Source organism: Chamaea fasciata, unplaced genomic scaffold, assembly GCF_029207755.1.
Source record: "Chamaea fasciata isolate MVZ Bird 193981 ecotype frontalis unplaced genomic scaffold, bChaFas1.0.hap1 SCAF_19, whole genome shotgun sequence".
Lineage (NCBI taxonomy): Eukaryota > Metazoa > Chordata > Aves > Passeriformes > Sylviidae > Chamaea > Chamaea fasciata.
In genome coordinates, this window is record NW_027094104.1 from 6,086,520 (window position 1) to 6,103,208 (window position 16,689).

General features: G+C 46.5%; 2 protein-coding genes across 8 annotated transcripts in view; one reads left to right on the forward strand and one right to left on the reverse strand.

The window, feature by feature from the left end:
• Positions 1-3,721: 3,721 nt before the first annotated feature.
• Positions 3,722-13,074, reverse strand: UTP18 (UTP18 small subunit processome component). 2 transcript variants are annotated; one of them, XM_066200669.1, is made up of 14 exons: positions 12,736-13,074; positions 12,477-12,604; positions 12,277-12,372; positions 11,268-11,347; positions 10,956-11,041; positions 10,283-10,408; positions 9,250-9,424; positions 8,827-8,927; positions 7,969-8,059; positions 7,459-7,582; positions 6,365-6,539; positions 5,494-5,636; positions 4,842-4,901; positions 3,722-4,238 (listed from the first exon to the last, which is right to left on the reverse strand). In XM_066200669.1, the coding sequence occupies exons 1-13, from the start codon at positions 13,048-13,050 to the stop codon at positions 4,877-4,879; spliced, it is 1,665 nt and encodes a 554-aa protein (XP_066056766.1). In that variant the 5' UTR covers positions 13,051-13,074; the 3' UTR covers positions 3,722-4,238; positions 4,842-4,876. The 2 variants fall into 2 exon arrangements, with proteins under 2 accessions (XP_066056766.1, XP_066056765.1); XM_066200668.1 differs by having other exon boundaries at positions 4,851-4,901; positions 12,736-13,069.
• Positions 13,075-13,587: 513 nt separating this feature from the next.
• The window catches only part of MBTD1 (mbt domain containing 1), a 34,483-nt gene continuing 31,381 nt past the window's right edge, over positions 13,588-16,689 (forward strand). For 2 of the 6 annotated variants that reach the window (XM_066200785.1, XM_066200787.1), the window contains exons 1-2: positions 13,588-13,753; positions 15,074-15,121. In XM_066200785.1, coding sequence (XP_066056882.1) covers positions 13,733-13,753; positions 15,074-15,121 — 69 coding nt within the window. In that variant the 5' untranslated portion in view covers positions 13,588-13,732. Of the gene's footprint in view, positions 13,754-15,073; positions 15,122-15,476; positions 15,666-16,689 lie in introns of those variants that run through there. The other 4 variants (XM_066200788.1, XM_066200789.1, XM_066200790.1 and 1 more) reach the window with 3 other exon arrangements.

Sequence of the window (16,689 nt, forward strand, 5' to 3'; positions counted from 1 at the left end):
CTTTGAATTTTTTTAACTTCACCCCATATACCTTCTAGGTCTTTGTGATGTCCCCCCAACTTTTATTTCCTCCCTTTCTGTGCCCCATATTCTAAGTACACTTTTTCTTTCTTGGATGCTCTCATTCCAGGTCCCTGCCCCAACGTTTTCATTTTTTCTTTCTCTGTCCCTCAGTCCATTTTTCTCTTGATTATTCTCTGTCTCCCTGTCCCTATCATTAAACTCCTCTCCCCTTTAGCTCATAGAGCCTGGGAACCAAGGTAATCACGAATCACCTTTCTTTTTACAAGGGTTTGCTTTGCTGAAGTGTTCTAAATGTGTCAGTGAGTTTTTCTGTAGCTGGAGTTTATTTCTGTTTCAGGAAGAGTCTGTCATTCTGCAGTCTGTGATTTAACAGTTCCCATGCCAGGATAATTGCAGTCGAAGGTGGCAAATGAATCCAACAGCCTGGACTAGGATGTGCCAGGCTTCTTGCCGAGCCAGGGGCACTCGTGGAAATGTGGGATGCCATCTCTTTAAATTGCAAACGTTGAGGGACTTCTTCCAGACAGAAACTGCCAGGAACTATGGCTCTAGGTGGCCTTGGACTTCCAGGAGCCTCCTCCAAACTGCCTCCGAGCCATGAGGCTGGTAAACTTTGCTTTCTTCTAAAAAGGGCTATCGTTCACATCCGGGTGCTTGTGGCCAAAAGCGAAATTCCATCTCCTTAATTTGCAAACATCATAGGTTTTGTCCCAGATGAAAGCTGCCAGGGGCCAGGGCTCTGGCTGGCCTTTGACTCCCAGGGGCCTCCTCTGAACGGGCTCCGAGACACGAGGGTGGCAATCATTCATACCTGTGGGAAAGAGTCACCGTTCACACCCAGGCGCCTGCAGCCAGAAGCGGGAATCTGCCTTGTAAAAATTGTGAATGTCACAGGATTTCTTCCAGACACAATCTGCCAGGAACTACGGCTCTCTCAGGCCTTGGATTCCCGGGGGCATCTTTCTCGTGCCCCTGAGACACTGGGGGACTCAGAGGGTGTGTCAGGGACCGGAGACCGTAGTTGTGGTTGGGGATCTTTTGGGGCATTTATTTCAGAGGATTTTTGGAAGAGGATTTTTGGACACGTTCTTTTTTGCCTCCCCTCGCCGCCGGTGCCCGACGCGCGCGGCAGCCCCGGGCCGAGCTGTGCGGCAGTGCTGCCGCCGTGTGGACAGAGAGCGGTACTGCAGCTCCTCCCGTGCCCGTCCCCGCCGCCCGTGGCACTGAGTTCTGGGGCAGTGCTGCCGCCGTGTGGATAGAGAGCGGCACTGCAGCTCTATTCCGTGCCCGTCCCCGCCGCGCGTGGCACTGAGTTCTGGGGCAGTGCTGCCGCCGTGTGGACAGAGAGCGGTACTGCAGCTCCCCCGTGGCCTTCCCCGACGCGAGTAGCAGCCTCGGGCCGAGCTGTGCGGCAGTGCTGCCGCCGTGTGGACAGAGAGCGGTACTGCAGCTCTCCCCGTGCCCGTCCCCGCCGCGCGTGGCACTGAGCTCTGGGGCAGTGCTGCCGCCTTTTGGACAGAGAGCGGTACTGCAGCTCTATTCCGTGCCCGTCCCCGCCGCGCGTGGCACTGAGCTTTGGGGTAGTGCTGCCACCGTGTGGACAGAGAGCGGTACTGCAGCTCTCCCCGTGCCCGTCCCCGCCGCGCGTGGCAGCCCCGGGCACTGAGCTCGGGGGCGGCGCTGCCGCCCGACCGTCCAAAGATAACGGCCAAAAGGGCTGGAAAAATGCAAGGAGCCCGGGTGCGTTTACCCGGCTGCCTACGCCCTGCCCTGCCCACGGCGCCGCCCGGCCGTGATTTTGCGCGGCGTTTCCAGGTGCGCGGCCACGGGCTGTGGGCTCGGCGGCGTCGCGGGCGGGCGGGAGCCGGGCCTGCGCCCACGGGCAGCGGCTGCGACGTCTCTCTCTGCCGAGGTCCTGCCGCGGCCGGCGGCCTGGGAGCGGCCCCCGTGCCGCGTCGGGCACCCGGCCCGCCTCATCCCCATCCTGCCGTGTCCCCGCCGCTCCCCGCCGTCCCCACACACCACCCCCGCCTCCCTCCGGCCCGGGGGCATGGAGGAAAACACAAAAGGGTCAGGGCAGAACAATCGGCGGAGCTGCCTGAGCCGTCCCCCTCCCGCAGTCGGCAGCAGCCAGCTGGGAAGAGGCGGCTGCTCTCTGCCGGAAAGCTGAGCGGCGCGAAGGGAGCCGAGGGCTTGGCGGGGGGACGCCCCGGTTTTCCCGGCAGGGCTTCCCGGGGACAGTTTCAGCTCCCCGCAGCTCTGGCTGAGTTCTGGCTGCACGGAGCTCGGGCTGAGCCAGCGGGGAGCGGGGCGTGCTCCTCACGCCCCCCGGGAGCTGCCGCTGCTGCGGCTCAAAGAGGGCTCGCGGCAGCCTCGCGTCGTCCGTGTGTGCAAATTTTTGATCGGCTTTGTAGCGAGTGTGGCGTTTCAAACTGCGAGTGCTGGGTTCCCCGGGTGGGAAAGTCCTTGAAGGAGCCAAGCTGAGAATTCCAAGCCTGGCGTGCCCTAGGATTCTTGAAACGATGTTGAAATAGTTACCGTCGAGTTGAGACAGCTGATCGAGTCGATTTGTTAGAGTGGCAGAGATGGTTTTTTGCCTGGAAATGTGTTGGGACAAGCAACCCTCCCTAATGTCAGGAGGAATTGGTCTTCCTTCTTTTGGCTTTTTTTTTTTTTTTTTTCTTTTTAGATTGAAGAGCATTGGGGAGACTATTTGGGATAAAGAACTGAAAGGCACAAGGGAAGCTCCACGCTCCCCAGGGAATGCTGTAGGCACCTGCGGCTTCTGAAGCACACCGAGAATCCCAGCTCCCACAGAAAACCTTCCCAGGCTGGAAGGGACAGGCAAGACAATTCCAAGAATGGTGTGGGAAGCGCTTTCTCCCAGGTTTGGACAGTGCTAAGATGGGAAAGATTTCACAATATTCCCTGTGCCTCTCCTGCCGCCAGCCCAGGACTACGTCTGTGTTTCCTGGGTGGCTGCAGTTCCCTGCGTGGGGAGGGAGAGAGCCTGTGCTGGAGAGAAGGAGAAAGGTCCCTGCTGCTTGCTGCGTCCTCGGTGGGCAGAGAACTCTGACCTTGGCCAGGTGGGTCGGTGAGCATCGAACCAATCCCGCCTCCTTTTGAACGAGTTGGTTTAATGGGTCATTAGCAGGGAACGCTTTTAGCCGGCTTTCGTTCAGTTTCTCTTTCACAGGTTTCTGGTTGTAGTCGTCATTTTTGAAGAAAGGAAAAGTATATCAGGGCTTGTGTGACTTCTCTGTGAACAAAAAGTGCAAGGAACTTGGGAGCAGGAGGTCTTAAAACAACACTGCTTTCCTGCAGCACCAGCTGCTTTTGGTGCACTGAAGCTTCTCTAGGTTTGTTTTAATGTTCTGCATCACTCAAGAGAATATCATGTATTTAGGGGATACTGTAAAAGCTTTAGCTTTTCTAGAGGTTTTTCTCACCCTTTAAAACTCAGAAAGACCTGAAAGGAGTGTTTGGAGTGATGGCTGTAACTTAACTCTGTGTGTGGGCTGTGCTGCTCCAGGCTTCAGGAGCTTCTCTCAGCTCCAGGCTGGGTGATCCAGTCTAGAATAGGCTTCCCAGCCTGGAGTCCCTGGGAGGTCCCAGAGCTGAACTCGGGAATCATGATAGTCTTCTTGGGTTTAAAAAGCTTTAATGGCTTTGAAAGATATTTATTATCAGACCTGCTTTATTTTTATTACCTTTTTTTTATTATTATTTTTAAAAATGAGAAGCAAATGAGGGAATTGCTTCTACATGTAAACAGGGTCTCAGAGGAATGGGCTCCTCCAGATAGCAAAATCCCGTTTCCAACTCAGCCTCAAGTGAACCAGGCTGATGGAAAAGTTCCTGCTAAGTGCATGGAGCAGAGACCAATTTACACAAAATTTCTGTTTCAGCATAGGTATATAATATATACACTGGCATGTTTATAATAATTGAGACATTTAAGCTTCTGGAAGACACCAGCTTGAGTGCCAAGCAATAAAATCTTACCTGTGAGCTTACATGAAGCATTGGAGTAAGTTGAAACAACTTGCCTGGAACCTTACCAGGTATATTTATTTTAAAATAATCAATCAACCAACCAACCAACCACATTTTAAAACACATACATTCTATTAGTATTTTGTAGCTTTTATATTTAAAAAAAACAAAAAAAGCTTTGACTTTGTCAGCATCATTGTATCTGCAGGTTACAACACCTGGGGAAAGACCAGCAGAGATAATTTTGTTAGTACTTTCCAAACATGGAGCCATCACAAAATTCTACGCAAGCTTAACATGCAGCAGCCAGAGCTGCTTCCAGTCTAAACAAGTTCAGCCCCCCCTCATTAACACAGTTTTTGTCAATCAACTGTATTACTGTCAAGGCTACAAGTTCTTCCAGTTTCCCAAGACATTTAAGTGCACAATAAAATCATATCTGCACATAAACTATGCTTCAAACTTCAGCAATTCATGTAACAGGAATCTGAAATGATGCAGACTTATGTGGTTCACAATATTCCAGAATAGGATCAAGCCAAGTCCCTGCCAGCCTGCTGCTGTTTACCAACATTGCTGAGTTTGATTTCAATAAATTATTAATGACAGCAGTTTTTAGTTGAACTATCAACTTGCTGCATTATCAGAAAAGCTGAGAGTGACAAGGCCAGTCCTATTCCAGCCCATGAGTGACCCAGGCAGGACAGATCACACAGGGCTAAGAAATTCTTCCTGCCATCTGTAAAGAAGTGGAGGCAGCAAAATGGAAATTTTGAGGCTCCTCAAGCCAATGTTGTGAACAGTTCTAGTGCTATTTTCACCTCAGTTACCGGCTCATTTTCTTCTCTGTCTTCTTTCAGAAGGATGAATAATGTTTCAGCCTAAAGAAAAGAAATTGAGAGATTTAAAACTTCTCAGTTATCTGTTGAGGGGACAACACAAAGAAACAACAGCTCTTGAGCAGTGTCACTGAGTAACCTCAGCTAATCTGAAGCATTGATGTAGTAAAAGATAGCAAACATCCATCTGCTAGAATTACTTAAGTGTCATCATAATATGCAGTTCAAGTTAAAATAAAGGACAAATCACAAGATTTTGTCAAATTTAGGAATATTTCTATAAATTTTCCCTTCTTAGTAAATCACTAAAATCTCATCTTAAGATTAAGCAGTTTTTCAAGCACCATGAAGTTGTGAGTTGAAAAAAAATAAATATTCCTGCTTGGAGTTAGCACTGCTCCTCACCCCTGACCACACCAGCAGGAGAGGAAAATAAAAAAGCATGGAAATGGTGCATTGCATAATCAGACAAACAACAGGGGTTGTTCTCCAGCATGGAAAGCCAACTCCACACTCAAGTAACTCACTGGGTGAAATTCAGATCAGGAATCACTTCATCACTTAGAGTCACCTGGCCCATCTTACAGAACACAAACGTGTTATCTGGGATTAACGGACCCAACTTAGTACCTACCTAAATAACAAAGCCTTGCCTTTGTTATTTGCTACAGAGAAATATCCACTTCTGGGAGAGAAGTCCATAGATTGAGTAAGATAAATCTGTTTTCTTCTGAACACTGGGAAGTTTGAGAACACAGTATATGAAGGAAGGTGCACCTATTGAGAAATAGGTCAGGATTTAAAGTTAGGAAAAACCCACTAAAAATAAAATACAAATCTATAATTGAAGCTCAATGTTAAGTTCAAATGCTCACTTATACTCCTACCCCACATGACTCTACATATAGAATTCTACTGGAGAAAAGGAGCAGGGAACATACCAGGGAACCAATTATTGCAATTCTCAGGCCTACCAATCCTCAGATCAATTCAACAGTTCCGCTGTGGGCCAGAATTCTGCTAAGGCTGGCAAAAAAACCCCCTCATGGTAAGAAGGTTACAGTTACCCAGCTGCTGAAAACTCACATTTGTTGCTGAGCTATATTTACAGCACTGAAATAGAATCACAGACTAGTTAGGTTGGAAGGGACCTTAAAGTTTTCATCCATTTCCAACCCACCTGCTACGGGCTGGGACACCTTCCACTAGAACAGGTTGCTCCAAGTCCTGTCCAACTTGTCCTCAAACACTTCCAGACATTTGAGAGGGCATTTGAAGAAGGTAAAAAGGTAAACTACACTACAAAATGTTATTTTCAGAGCAACTGTACTGAAGAAAATAAAATTATATTCTTGTAAATGCAGAGTGTCTTGGCCATGTCCTGATCTGGTTGGTGCAGCACCTTTTGCAGTATCTGTATCTGCTTCATATCAGCTTTATTATGTCACCAGCAGTATTTTTAGCAAGATATAAAAGAAATATTGCAATAAAGAAGCAGAACATACCAATTTGACAGCCTCATCAGCATCACGGGAAGCCACTGCCAAAATCTCTGTGGTGGGATTAAAGGTCACACAGGTGGCAGAAGTAACAAGGCTCATTATGGCTTTAACTGGTTTAGGATGGTTTTCTTTGAGGCAGGTATCAGTAGTGTATAAATTTACAACTCCAGAAGATGAACTAAAGAACAAAATGAACAAAGAGTACACTGAAAAGTGACATTTCAGTACATAATGCCTTGTTAGCTATAGCCACCACTCACCTGGAAATGTAATTTCCAATTATTTACTGAAGTTTGTAATAATAGTTTGTTTGGAGCTTGATTTTCCTTTGGAGTTTATAACAATATGTAGTGATGCAGTGGAGGGGTTTAGATTTTTCCTGGTTTGGATTTTCTTTTTACTTATATAATAAGACACTCGACTGTGGAGAGCCTTGATGAGCCCATCTCTTACCAGGATGAACTCAAAGCAAGGAGAGCAAGGTATCAAAATATTATGAAATAATTCAAGTTTTTTTATTAAGGGTTTTTTTTTTTATAACTGTAACATAAGCTCACTTTAAAATCCTCTTCTACAGTGAACTAGGAAAATATATATTGTACTCCTGTATTTATTTGCTATTCTCATTTAAAAGAATCCAGACACCGGCTGAAACTGCATCTCAATAAATTTGGAGAAACAGTTTCTGCTTGTGGCTTTGAGTTGAGGCCCCTTTTGAAAGGTTAACATGCTGCCTTGCAGGAGACAAATTCAGAGTACAGGGAAGAGAACCAGAAAAGGAAGAAGACCCTGAATCAACATTCCTGTTACAGAATTTGGGATTTTAGTCAGTGTGATTTCAAAATTAACTGCTGAACCCATACAAGGCAATAGTAATACCAGTATCACTCCTATTGTTTTAGGTGGACTACGGTATTTTATATTTACACAGAAAAAAAGTAAATTATTATCATAAAACAGGTAATAGTCATCTATTCGTATCTACTCTAAGCTTATTAGAACCAAACCATGTTCCTACATTCTCACCAGCCACCCAGAAGTTCACTGAAGAGCTTCAAAATGAGAGCAGAAGAAGCTGTCAAAGTTCAGTCACTTACCCACATGCCACATACTGGTTATTTTTTGAAACAGCAATGCACTTTCCTTCCAAAGAACCTTCATCTTCAAATTTGTGTAGACACTTTCTACTTCTCACATCCCAAATGAAAACTTCGCCTTCCTCTGGTTGCAGAATGAAGGATATGAGAGAAAACACACATACACATCACTATGTTGGTTCATTTTGTTAAAATTAATTTTATTAGATGACAACTAGTTATTTACAGCTATCAAATATAGGGCATTTTAAAAAATCCCGAACAATTAAAAGCTAAAATAGTTATTTTAGTTATTATTATACTAAATATATGAAATATGTATAAATATATAAAATAGTTATTATTTTACTAAAATAGTCAATTCCATTCTCTAACAATTGATCACTGGGATGTATTTTTAGGAGAGATGCTAGCATAAATTTTTTAAATTATTTTTCTTAAACAATAAATGACTTCTACAAATTCATTCAATTTAAATGGAATTATGATTAGAGCTGCTGGAATACTCACTTGAATAGCTGTATATTTTACTACTGTCTGGGGTGAAAGCAGAGGCAGTGCACCTTCCATTCACCTTCATACTGCTGATTAGTTCTTTTGTCTGTAGGATGAAAAACAATGCTGACAGAGATTCTACCCAAAATTTACAGAAAAGCTGTTTCCTGTCCCACAAAAATCTTAACTTAGCTACCCTGACATTCAGAGAGCAGCACCAACATTTTCGGTGCCCACAGAGCAGAGCACAAGTTGCTGAGTCCAACTGCAGCTGGATCAACAAACACTTGTCTGCTCTCTCACTGAAGGGCCTGAGTTATACAAAACTGAACTTTCTCCTTCAAAAGTATTTTTCCATGTTAAAGTTTAAAACACATCCACCTGCCATCATAAGGCATTTTAGAATTCAGCTGAAAGACTGCTCTATGCATTATGAATCAGCGTGTGGCATGATTCATGAACAGGGTACAGCAGCATACACTAGCATGGCTCCCAAAAAAAGCACTCCTGTATTTCTGGCACCCCCAGGTGCCTGTTCCCATGCTGTTTCCATTCCTTTTGCCAGCACAGCATTTGTGCAAGCAGCTGAAATACAGCACTGACACACGATTTCTTCCAGCTGAAAACTCAATGGAACTGCTCTGCGCTCCACCAGCCCCATGGAGCTGCAGAACAAGGTCTCAGAGAGTCCAAAACAATTCCCTAAAGCTGCAGTGGGTTGATTCAGCAGCACATTTTTGAGGGCTGTCACAATACGTGCCATACCTTGGCTTCAGCTGAAAGCTAGATTGCCTTGCAGATGAGATAAAAGCAGATTCAAAAGGGCAAAGGCACCAAGGAAGTGAAGCTACATGAACCATAAAGAGAAAGTACCTTCATGGACAGCAAATGAAGGTAGCCTGAAGTTCCAATTAGCAGCATAAATGATCCATCTGGAGAGAGTTCAAAGTTTCTGAGAAATTTTTCCTGCACACCTTTAAAAAGAGATTTGAAACTTGAAATTGATGTAATTTATTCTTCGGCCTCAACATTTAGAGGTAGGATGAATATGACTAAGACCTGACTCCAATTCAGCTTTTCATTTCTGCAATACGCTGCCACCGAGAAGCTGAACTCAACCTTGCTCATGTGTGATAATTAACATCCCAGACAAATTAACACTAAAAGTAATTTATTTCCTTGAAGACGAGTTAAAAATACAACCCCCAACAACTCACTGCATGTCCTCTTAAAGCAAATTCATGCGCCATCTCACAGCTTCAACTGTGCCCAGGCACTCAGAGCTGCAAAACATACCTTGTACTTTTGGGATGGGGATGATACTCCCAGCTATCATATCATACACAAAGAACAGGCTGTGATGGGTACCAGTGGCTATAACTTGCTCTCCATCCACACTGAAACGAGCCTTATAAATTGGAAAACTCTCCAAATAGATGCTCTGTATTTTTGGGTTCCTTATACCATCCACCTTCAAAAAGAAAGTAACAAATCAGGTTGTCATATTGAGGAATATATCAAATACTTTTACAGAGAAAAATCACATCAACTTCTCAGCTGAGACTTAAGTAGTAGGAGATACACCACTGTGAAGCATTAAACTCTTCCTCTGTCCTACAAATGATCTTGTTCTTAGCTCCTCCACCTCATGCAACAGGCCTTTCTGATAGACCTCACACCTCTTGCCCTTCCTCATCTTGCCCGTGCTTTGTTCAAAGAATCACTTCTGTTGTGCTTTTTCTAAACGGAAACATCTGCTTTGATTTGGGTGCTCTTGCACCTCTGTGGGAATATCACATTCCACTTGTATCCAACTATTTCAGTGATACTGGGACATGCTAAAAGTTCCTAAATAAAATTAGGATCTTTAGTTTTCAGAGGAGCAGGGCAGTGTCTAAGGATGAACATCTCCCTGCAGCACAGCCTCTCCATCCCCAACATGATCTCACAGCAATTTTACAGTCTCAAAGCAAAGTGGGCTGCTCCCCCCACTACAGGCTCTCCAAATAACTTAGGAACAAAACCACCTTGTTAGTACTCATTACTGCAAACCTTCAAACCAAACGTTTTTAAACACAAATCTTCAGCTAAAAAGTCAGAGACAAAAGGTTGGCCAGTACTCTGCATGCGCTTGGTGTGAAATCACAGGTGGAAATTCCTTCCAAGACGCCTTTAACCAAGGAATTTCCATTGTAACCACAGACATTACATCCAGTGTGCAGAGGAAGAGAGAAAACAAAGTCTACCACTCCAGGCTATTTCATGTACACTCAAAAAAAAAGGTTCTATGTTAGTGACCACTAGCAGAGTACAAACTGAAGTTCCTCACCTGGAAGAGGGACACAGAGCGATCGTGCCCAGCTGTCATCACCACTTGAGCTGAAGGATGAAACTGCACTGTCACCAGTTTTCCATTGGCAAAACGTTCCTGATTTGCAGGAAGGCAGGTGCTCATCTACAACACAGATCAGACAGTTAAAAAAACCCCAGTAATCACTTGTGCTGAATAAAAAGCCAATTTCTCTTTATGTTACAAGACCTCAAGCGCTGTGATGAAGTTTTGGGCAGTATGAGGTGAGCAGAGCACACACAGCCCGTTCAGGGAGATTCTCCAATGCAAACACAGGCTGAACTCACCAGCCTTTCTACTTGCTTTAAAACTGACTCATCTCAGACAGCTCTAGGAGACACTGTGAGAAATACTCATGTAAGGCTGTTTTCCTAAAGATCATTTCAGTAGCTTCAAAGTTGTGGGAGAATTCCATCCTCCCTCTGCAGAAATTAAATTCCTACTACAAGATGCTATTCAGAGTGCAGAAAATTCTTACGTCAAACAATCCACCTCAGTTTATTGTTTCATGCTTTCACATGAACTGTTCAATTTGCTTATCTTTTAGAGCTTCTAGTCACAGAAACAAATTCACAGAATCACTAATTTTATACACAACAAGAATCAAAGTGTGCACTCAAGCCCAATGGAAGTGGAAAGATAAGGTCATTACCTTCAAAATCCCTCTTGGCAGAGACTCTGAGCTGGTTATGAAATTGCCAGTCCTGCGTAGCAGATCATCATCTTCATCACTATCACCTCATTGAACCAAAGCACATGGAAACAGCTAATTGCACAAACACCCCAAAACAACACATTCCTCACTGAAATGAATTAAATTAAAGCACACTGAAGGAACAAAGCTGACGTATCCAGCATATTACCACACTACTGAAACTGAGAAGACATCAAAAGCAATTATCTTCTAGCAAGGTGAACAGGGAATCACAGAAACACTTATCAGAATAGTATTGGACATATTTACTATCACTCAAAGTCCTTTTGGATTTCTTCCTGTTTTCTAGATCAGCCCAGGCAGGAACTCCTCCCATGGCTTGCTGAAACCTTATGAGAAAAGAGGAAGAGAAAAAAACCCATAACTTTTGTGAGACAATAGTTTCCTTTTATGTGTTAAGTACTTAAAAGCAGCACAGTCAGAATTTTGCAGGATTACTTGCACTTAAAACACAACTCAAGTTTTTATTTTTTTTTTCTTCTAAATTTAAGATTTCACTGTTTCTTGCATAATTCCCCAGAAGACAAATTAGTTTGGGCACTTTGATACAAGTATTAAACAGGTTAGTCCAATAAACAGGACATCCAATTGGTCAAGCATCCATTCTGACACTGTGCTTCCTCCATCTAGGGTTACATTTTTTGCAGGCATTTTCTCAGGTTCTCTTCTTATTTTTGATCTTTCTTGTTTTCTCAGTAACCTTGATGAAATCTTGAGAGCTCTAATAACAAAACTGCAGGTGGTCTGATAAGATTACTCACAACCAGTTTGGCTGGAGCATCAGAACATTATACAGATACATCGCTACAAGAAGCACTGGCTTTAAAGAGGCCACATGAGCACAATGGATAAAGAAGAAAGTGACTTTGAATGTCACATAAATGTATTTTAGCTCACAAAATTGTTGGGTTGGAATGGAGATCAACCCTCTGGAGATCATCCAGTCCAACCTCCCCACCAAGGCAGGGTCACCTGGAGCAGGTGACACGGGAACATGTCCAGGTGTGTTTGGAATGTCTCTAGAGGGACACTCCACAACCTCTCTGGGCAGCTGTTCCAGTGCTCTGTCACCCTCCACGAAAAGAAATTCTTCCTCATGTTGAGATGGAACTTTCTGTGTTTGAGCTCATGGTCACTGCCCCTCGTCCTGTTCTGGGCACCACTGACAAGAGTGTGGCACCATCCTCCTGGCACCCACCTTGGAGATGAATGACCTCATCTCAATATAGTCACCCACAAAAACATTAGTGACACTCACTGTTCCTCAAGCCTTTTCTTCAGTTTTTTCTTAGTAAGCGTTGTCTCGGCATCACTTTTCATGAAATCTTTCCTGTACTTATGGGTCATATCAACACTACAGGGGAAAAACGCACAGAACACAAAGATCGTTCAAACCAAGTCTACTTACATGCACTCCCAAGTGTGATACGTAATTCCCGTCACCCAACCTGAACTTACTTTTCCTCGGCTTCATCATCCTCGTCCACCCATGCCGGCTTTTTGGGCAGTAAGTCACCTTTCGCCTCATTTTCCACCCCCGAATCACTGGAGTCCTCCTGGAGGCCTTTCCCCTCTGCAGCAGTAACCTGAAAACAACCGAACGGGCCGTGTGAGTGGGAACACGGCTCGGAGCGCGGGCAGCGAGCACCGACCCCGCCCGGGGCCGCCGCTGCCGGCTCGGGCAGGGCCCCAGGGCCCGGGCCGGGATGTGCCGTACCCGCCGGGGCCCGGCCAGGCGCCGCAGCAGCTCGTCCTCCTCCACGTTGAGGCTGTCGCCGAACACCAGCTCCTCCAGCTCCCGCTCGGCGCCCGACGCGCAGCTCAGCGCCTTCAGGTGGCGGGCGCGCCGCGCCGCCTCGGCGGCCGCCGCCTGATCCGCCGTGGGCAAGAGCCGCTTCGCCGCCCGCTTAGGTTTCGTCATCTTGGCCGCTTTGGTCGCTTTAGATACTTTCTTCGCCGCCTTCATTCTAGGCGCTTTCCCCGCTTTTACCGCTCCCGGCTCCCGCCCCGCGGCCGCCGCCGGACCCCGCATCGCGCACCAGACCCGGAACCGGAACACGTGCACGCGGTCACGTGCCCCCGCCTGACTCCGCCCCCGGCCGCGATAGGTCGGTGCTGCCGACCGGCCCCGCCCCGTGCGGTGAAGCCCCGCCCCCGACAGCGACCCGTGATCACGTGACTCCTTTCTTCTCCTCCCTTTGCCCCCACGCCCCCGCCCATCCCGAGTTCCACGTGACGCCACCAAGGCTGGGCCATTCCATTGCGAGCCCGCGGGGGGATCCCCCAACCCGCGAGGCAACACGCGTCCCTCACCGGCTGCTCGTCGGCCCCTCACCGGGACATCCCCTGCGCACCGCCACTCGCTGCCGCACACGGCTGCTCCGAGCCTCCGCGGTCCCCGCCTTGGCGCGGAGCGCCCACCCCCGGTAACGAATGATTTCGCCCGGGGGGGGGGGGGGGATATGGCAGCGGGGCCGCCCCGCGCAGCCCGATCCTGGCGGGGGCGTGTCCGCGCCTGCGCAGCTGTCCGCTCGTGTTGTTGATGTCCCGGCGGCCGCGGTCGGTCCCGGACGGTCCCCGGCGCTCGGAGCGGCTGAACTGCCCGGGCCGCCCTCGCCCCGCCGGCCCCGGCCCCGACCGCGGGCACCCGCAGCGCCCGAGCCCCTGGGGCGAGCGCGCAGAGGCAGCAGGCGGCTCCTGCCCATGAGGGCCTGATGGAAAACACAAAGGAGCTGGTGAGTACCGGAGCCCGCGGGAGGCGCGGCCGCGGCGGCCCCGCGGAAGCCCCAGCGCCTGAGGGGGGAAGCGGCGTGGGCTGAGCCGTGGGCGGGAGCTGAGCGACCCCCGGTGCCCGTGGGGGGGGAGGCGGCCCCGCGGCGTGTGGGAGGGAGCCGGGGACACCCGCGGGGGTTGCGGGGGCGGCCCCGCGGGGTGCGGGGGGCTGCGCCCGCCCTGGGCGGGGTCTCCGGGGGCAGGGCCGGCGCCGCTGCTGGCGGAGGGTCCCGGCGAGCCGCGGCGGGCTCTGACAGGGCACGTGGGGGTGGCACGCCTGAACCCCTTTGTTGCGGCCTGGCTGTGCGGGGTCGGGTTTTGTTCTTCCCCACCTCTTTCCTCCTGCCTCGGAGAAAAGTTTCAGCTTCTCCCACTGCTCCACTGTAGTGCCGGGTTTCGGCAACTTCCTCCTGTAGTTCTAGCCTTTAAAGTTCAGTCTTCCAGCGCGCTCATGTTAAGTGCCGGAGTGTTTTCTTTAATGTCAACGCTTCGAAAGTTTTGGATTCTTGGCGGCCACTTCCCCCCTCTCGTGCAATTTTTATGACTTCTGATATTGTGACTTTGGTCTCTTTGTAAGGAGTAGTAAACTCGTGAAACGAGTTTCACTTTCAGGTTGTTGCTGGAAATGTTTAAAAGTGTAGCAATTTCTGCCCTGCGTGGCTTTGAAAATTGGAAGTCCTGCTACAAAGCATATGTTCATTATGTTAGAAATTCTATGTGTGAAAAGCAATTTATTTTAAAATGTGGCTGGCAACTGTTGCTATTTTTCAAATCTAAATCTAGTCAAAACTGGAAGCTGCAGGGCAATCGCTTCTATTTTGAATTAAAAATATTTTGCAGGTTTGAGTACCTGCACTTACTAATTTGTTGTATCCAACAGTTTGATTTTGACTTAAAAGGAATGGGATAAGGCTGTTGAGAGTCTAATCTGGAGCCTTTAATGGGAACTAAAACATTATATTCCCTTAAGAAGGGAGTAGAACTTGGCAGGTCAGTTGTCTTTTCTCATTCCTTCAGCCCAGGCATCATTTTGAGGAAGTGTGTAAGGTAGGCTGTAGGAAACTATGCAGAGGGATCTTGTCTCTCAGGAATAGTTTAGGTGCTGTTCTTGAGAACATGTGGACTTGTGCACATGCAGAAAGATTGCAAACTGGAAGTAAGAATTCTTTTTGTTATTCCTTAAAGAGAGAGGTGCCTCTGGCAGCAGTGGTAACATGCACAAAAATTGCCTCTCATTGGGTTTCATTTCTCTTACCTTCTAAAATTTGATTTGATTTTGCAAGGCTTTTCATATCTTCTGCAAACCTCTACTGCATTTCTTCATTTCTCAGGTAAGTTGGTACACTCTGGGCATGTGGGATCATTTGATGAATCTGGCTGTGAGCACGTGGAATGAATTCAGGTGTTGAAGACTTGGGTTTTGGGTTGGTGGTGGTTTTGGGGTTCTTTACATTTAAATTTGTTATTTTATTTGGGTTTTTGGTTTTTTGTTTGGTTGTTTTAGTGGTAACACAGTGTTTAAAGTGAAATATTTGCCTCTTCCAGATACTCCTGTAAGGGCTTTGTAGAAACGTAATGGAGTTTGTAACACGTTTTTAGTTTTATCAAAACTCAGATATTTCACATATTAATCATCACACCCCCCTCCAAAATTTCCTGCTAATGTGATATATTTTTTTATGAAAGAGTCTCCCCTCTTGTGTGAAACCCCCTGGGGAAGAGGCTATGGACAAAACCATTGGCAAACAGCAGAAACTGGCTTCAGACAAAATGCTGTCATACATAGCAAATGAAGAGACAGGAAAAAACATTTCTGTAATTTTCCAGCAGAGATTTTACTTATAATAAAAGTCGAAGGCACTTTTCCAGATAGAGGTGAGTTGTTTATATAAAAAAAGTAAGTTTGGTTGGTTCTGATTTCCAAGAATCCCAAGATGTTTAGCTTTGGGGTTTTTTTGTTTGTTTGTTTTTAATGAAAGCTGAAAATGTGTTTTCTTTAAAAAAATTGATACCATGTTTGAATTTTCTTTTTGATCATGTTCTGAGGCACAATTAGGCTTCAGTTCCACAAGGACAAGCTACTATTCTACTGTAAATTATTTTGGCCAACTTGCGTTCAGAAGAGTTGTTATAAATTAGTTCTATTGTAGAGTTTCCTTAACATCCAGAGCTGAAACTAAGTTTGTAGCATAAATCATCAATGAACTTTTGAAAACAAAACCTGTGCATCAAATTTAAGTCTAACTTGGAAATACCTTTGGATCCATTAAGGATATGTGATTAAAGTAAATCTGTCTTAGGACAGACCCTTGGCTTGAAGGTTGTGGTGACCTCATTGTTGACCTTGGCCTCAGATCCCATGTGTCCATAGCTCTGTCCCATTTGGAGGGGTTGGAGCTGAATATAGGAAGTGATGCCTCTGTTCAAGTGCTGGTGTACCTTTGCTGAGCTACAGCTCTTGCACTCCAAGCTCCAAATTGCTGCCATTCTGCATTAAAGCCCCAGACTGATTTCAAGAGTAACAACAACCATTTGGAGTGGTTTGAAACCTTTCTGTGGCTGTTTTGGATCATCCTCCTGTGGCCAGCTGCACTTACCTGGGAGCAAGAGGTTTGGTTACATCATAATGAGGTGTTTTCCTTGCAAGTTTTTACCTTCTAAACTCTTTTGCATAAATTTTGCCAATGCTTGAGTGTAATCTTCGTCAAGACGCTAAAGCCATTTCATGAGCGTTTGATGTCTAAATAACATGAAATGGTTTTTGGTTTTGCCATGGATTGCTCACTCTTTGTGCCCACCTTTTTTTGTGTTTTAAGAGTAGATACTACACTCGAAGAATGTATGCTATAATGTGTTGATCAAATTCAATGTATATATATGTGTGTATAAAAATGTATGT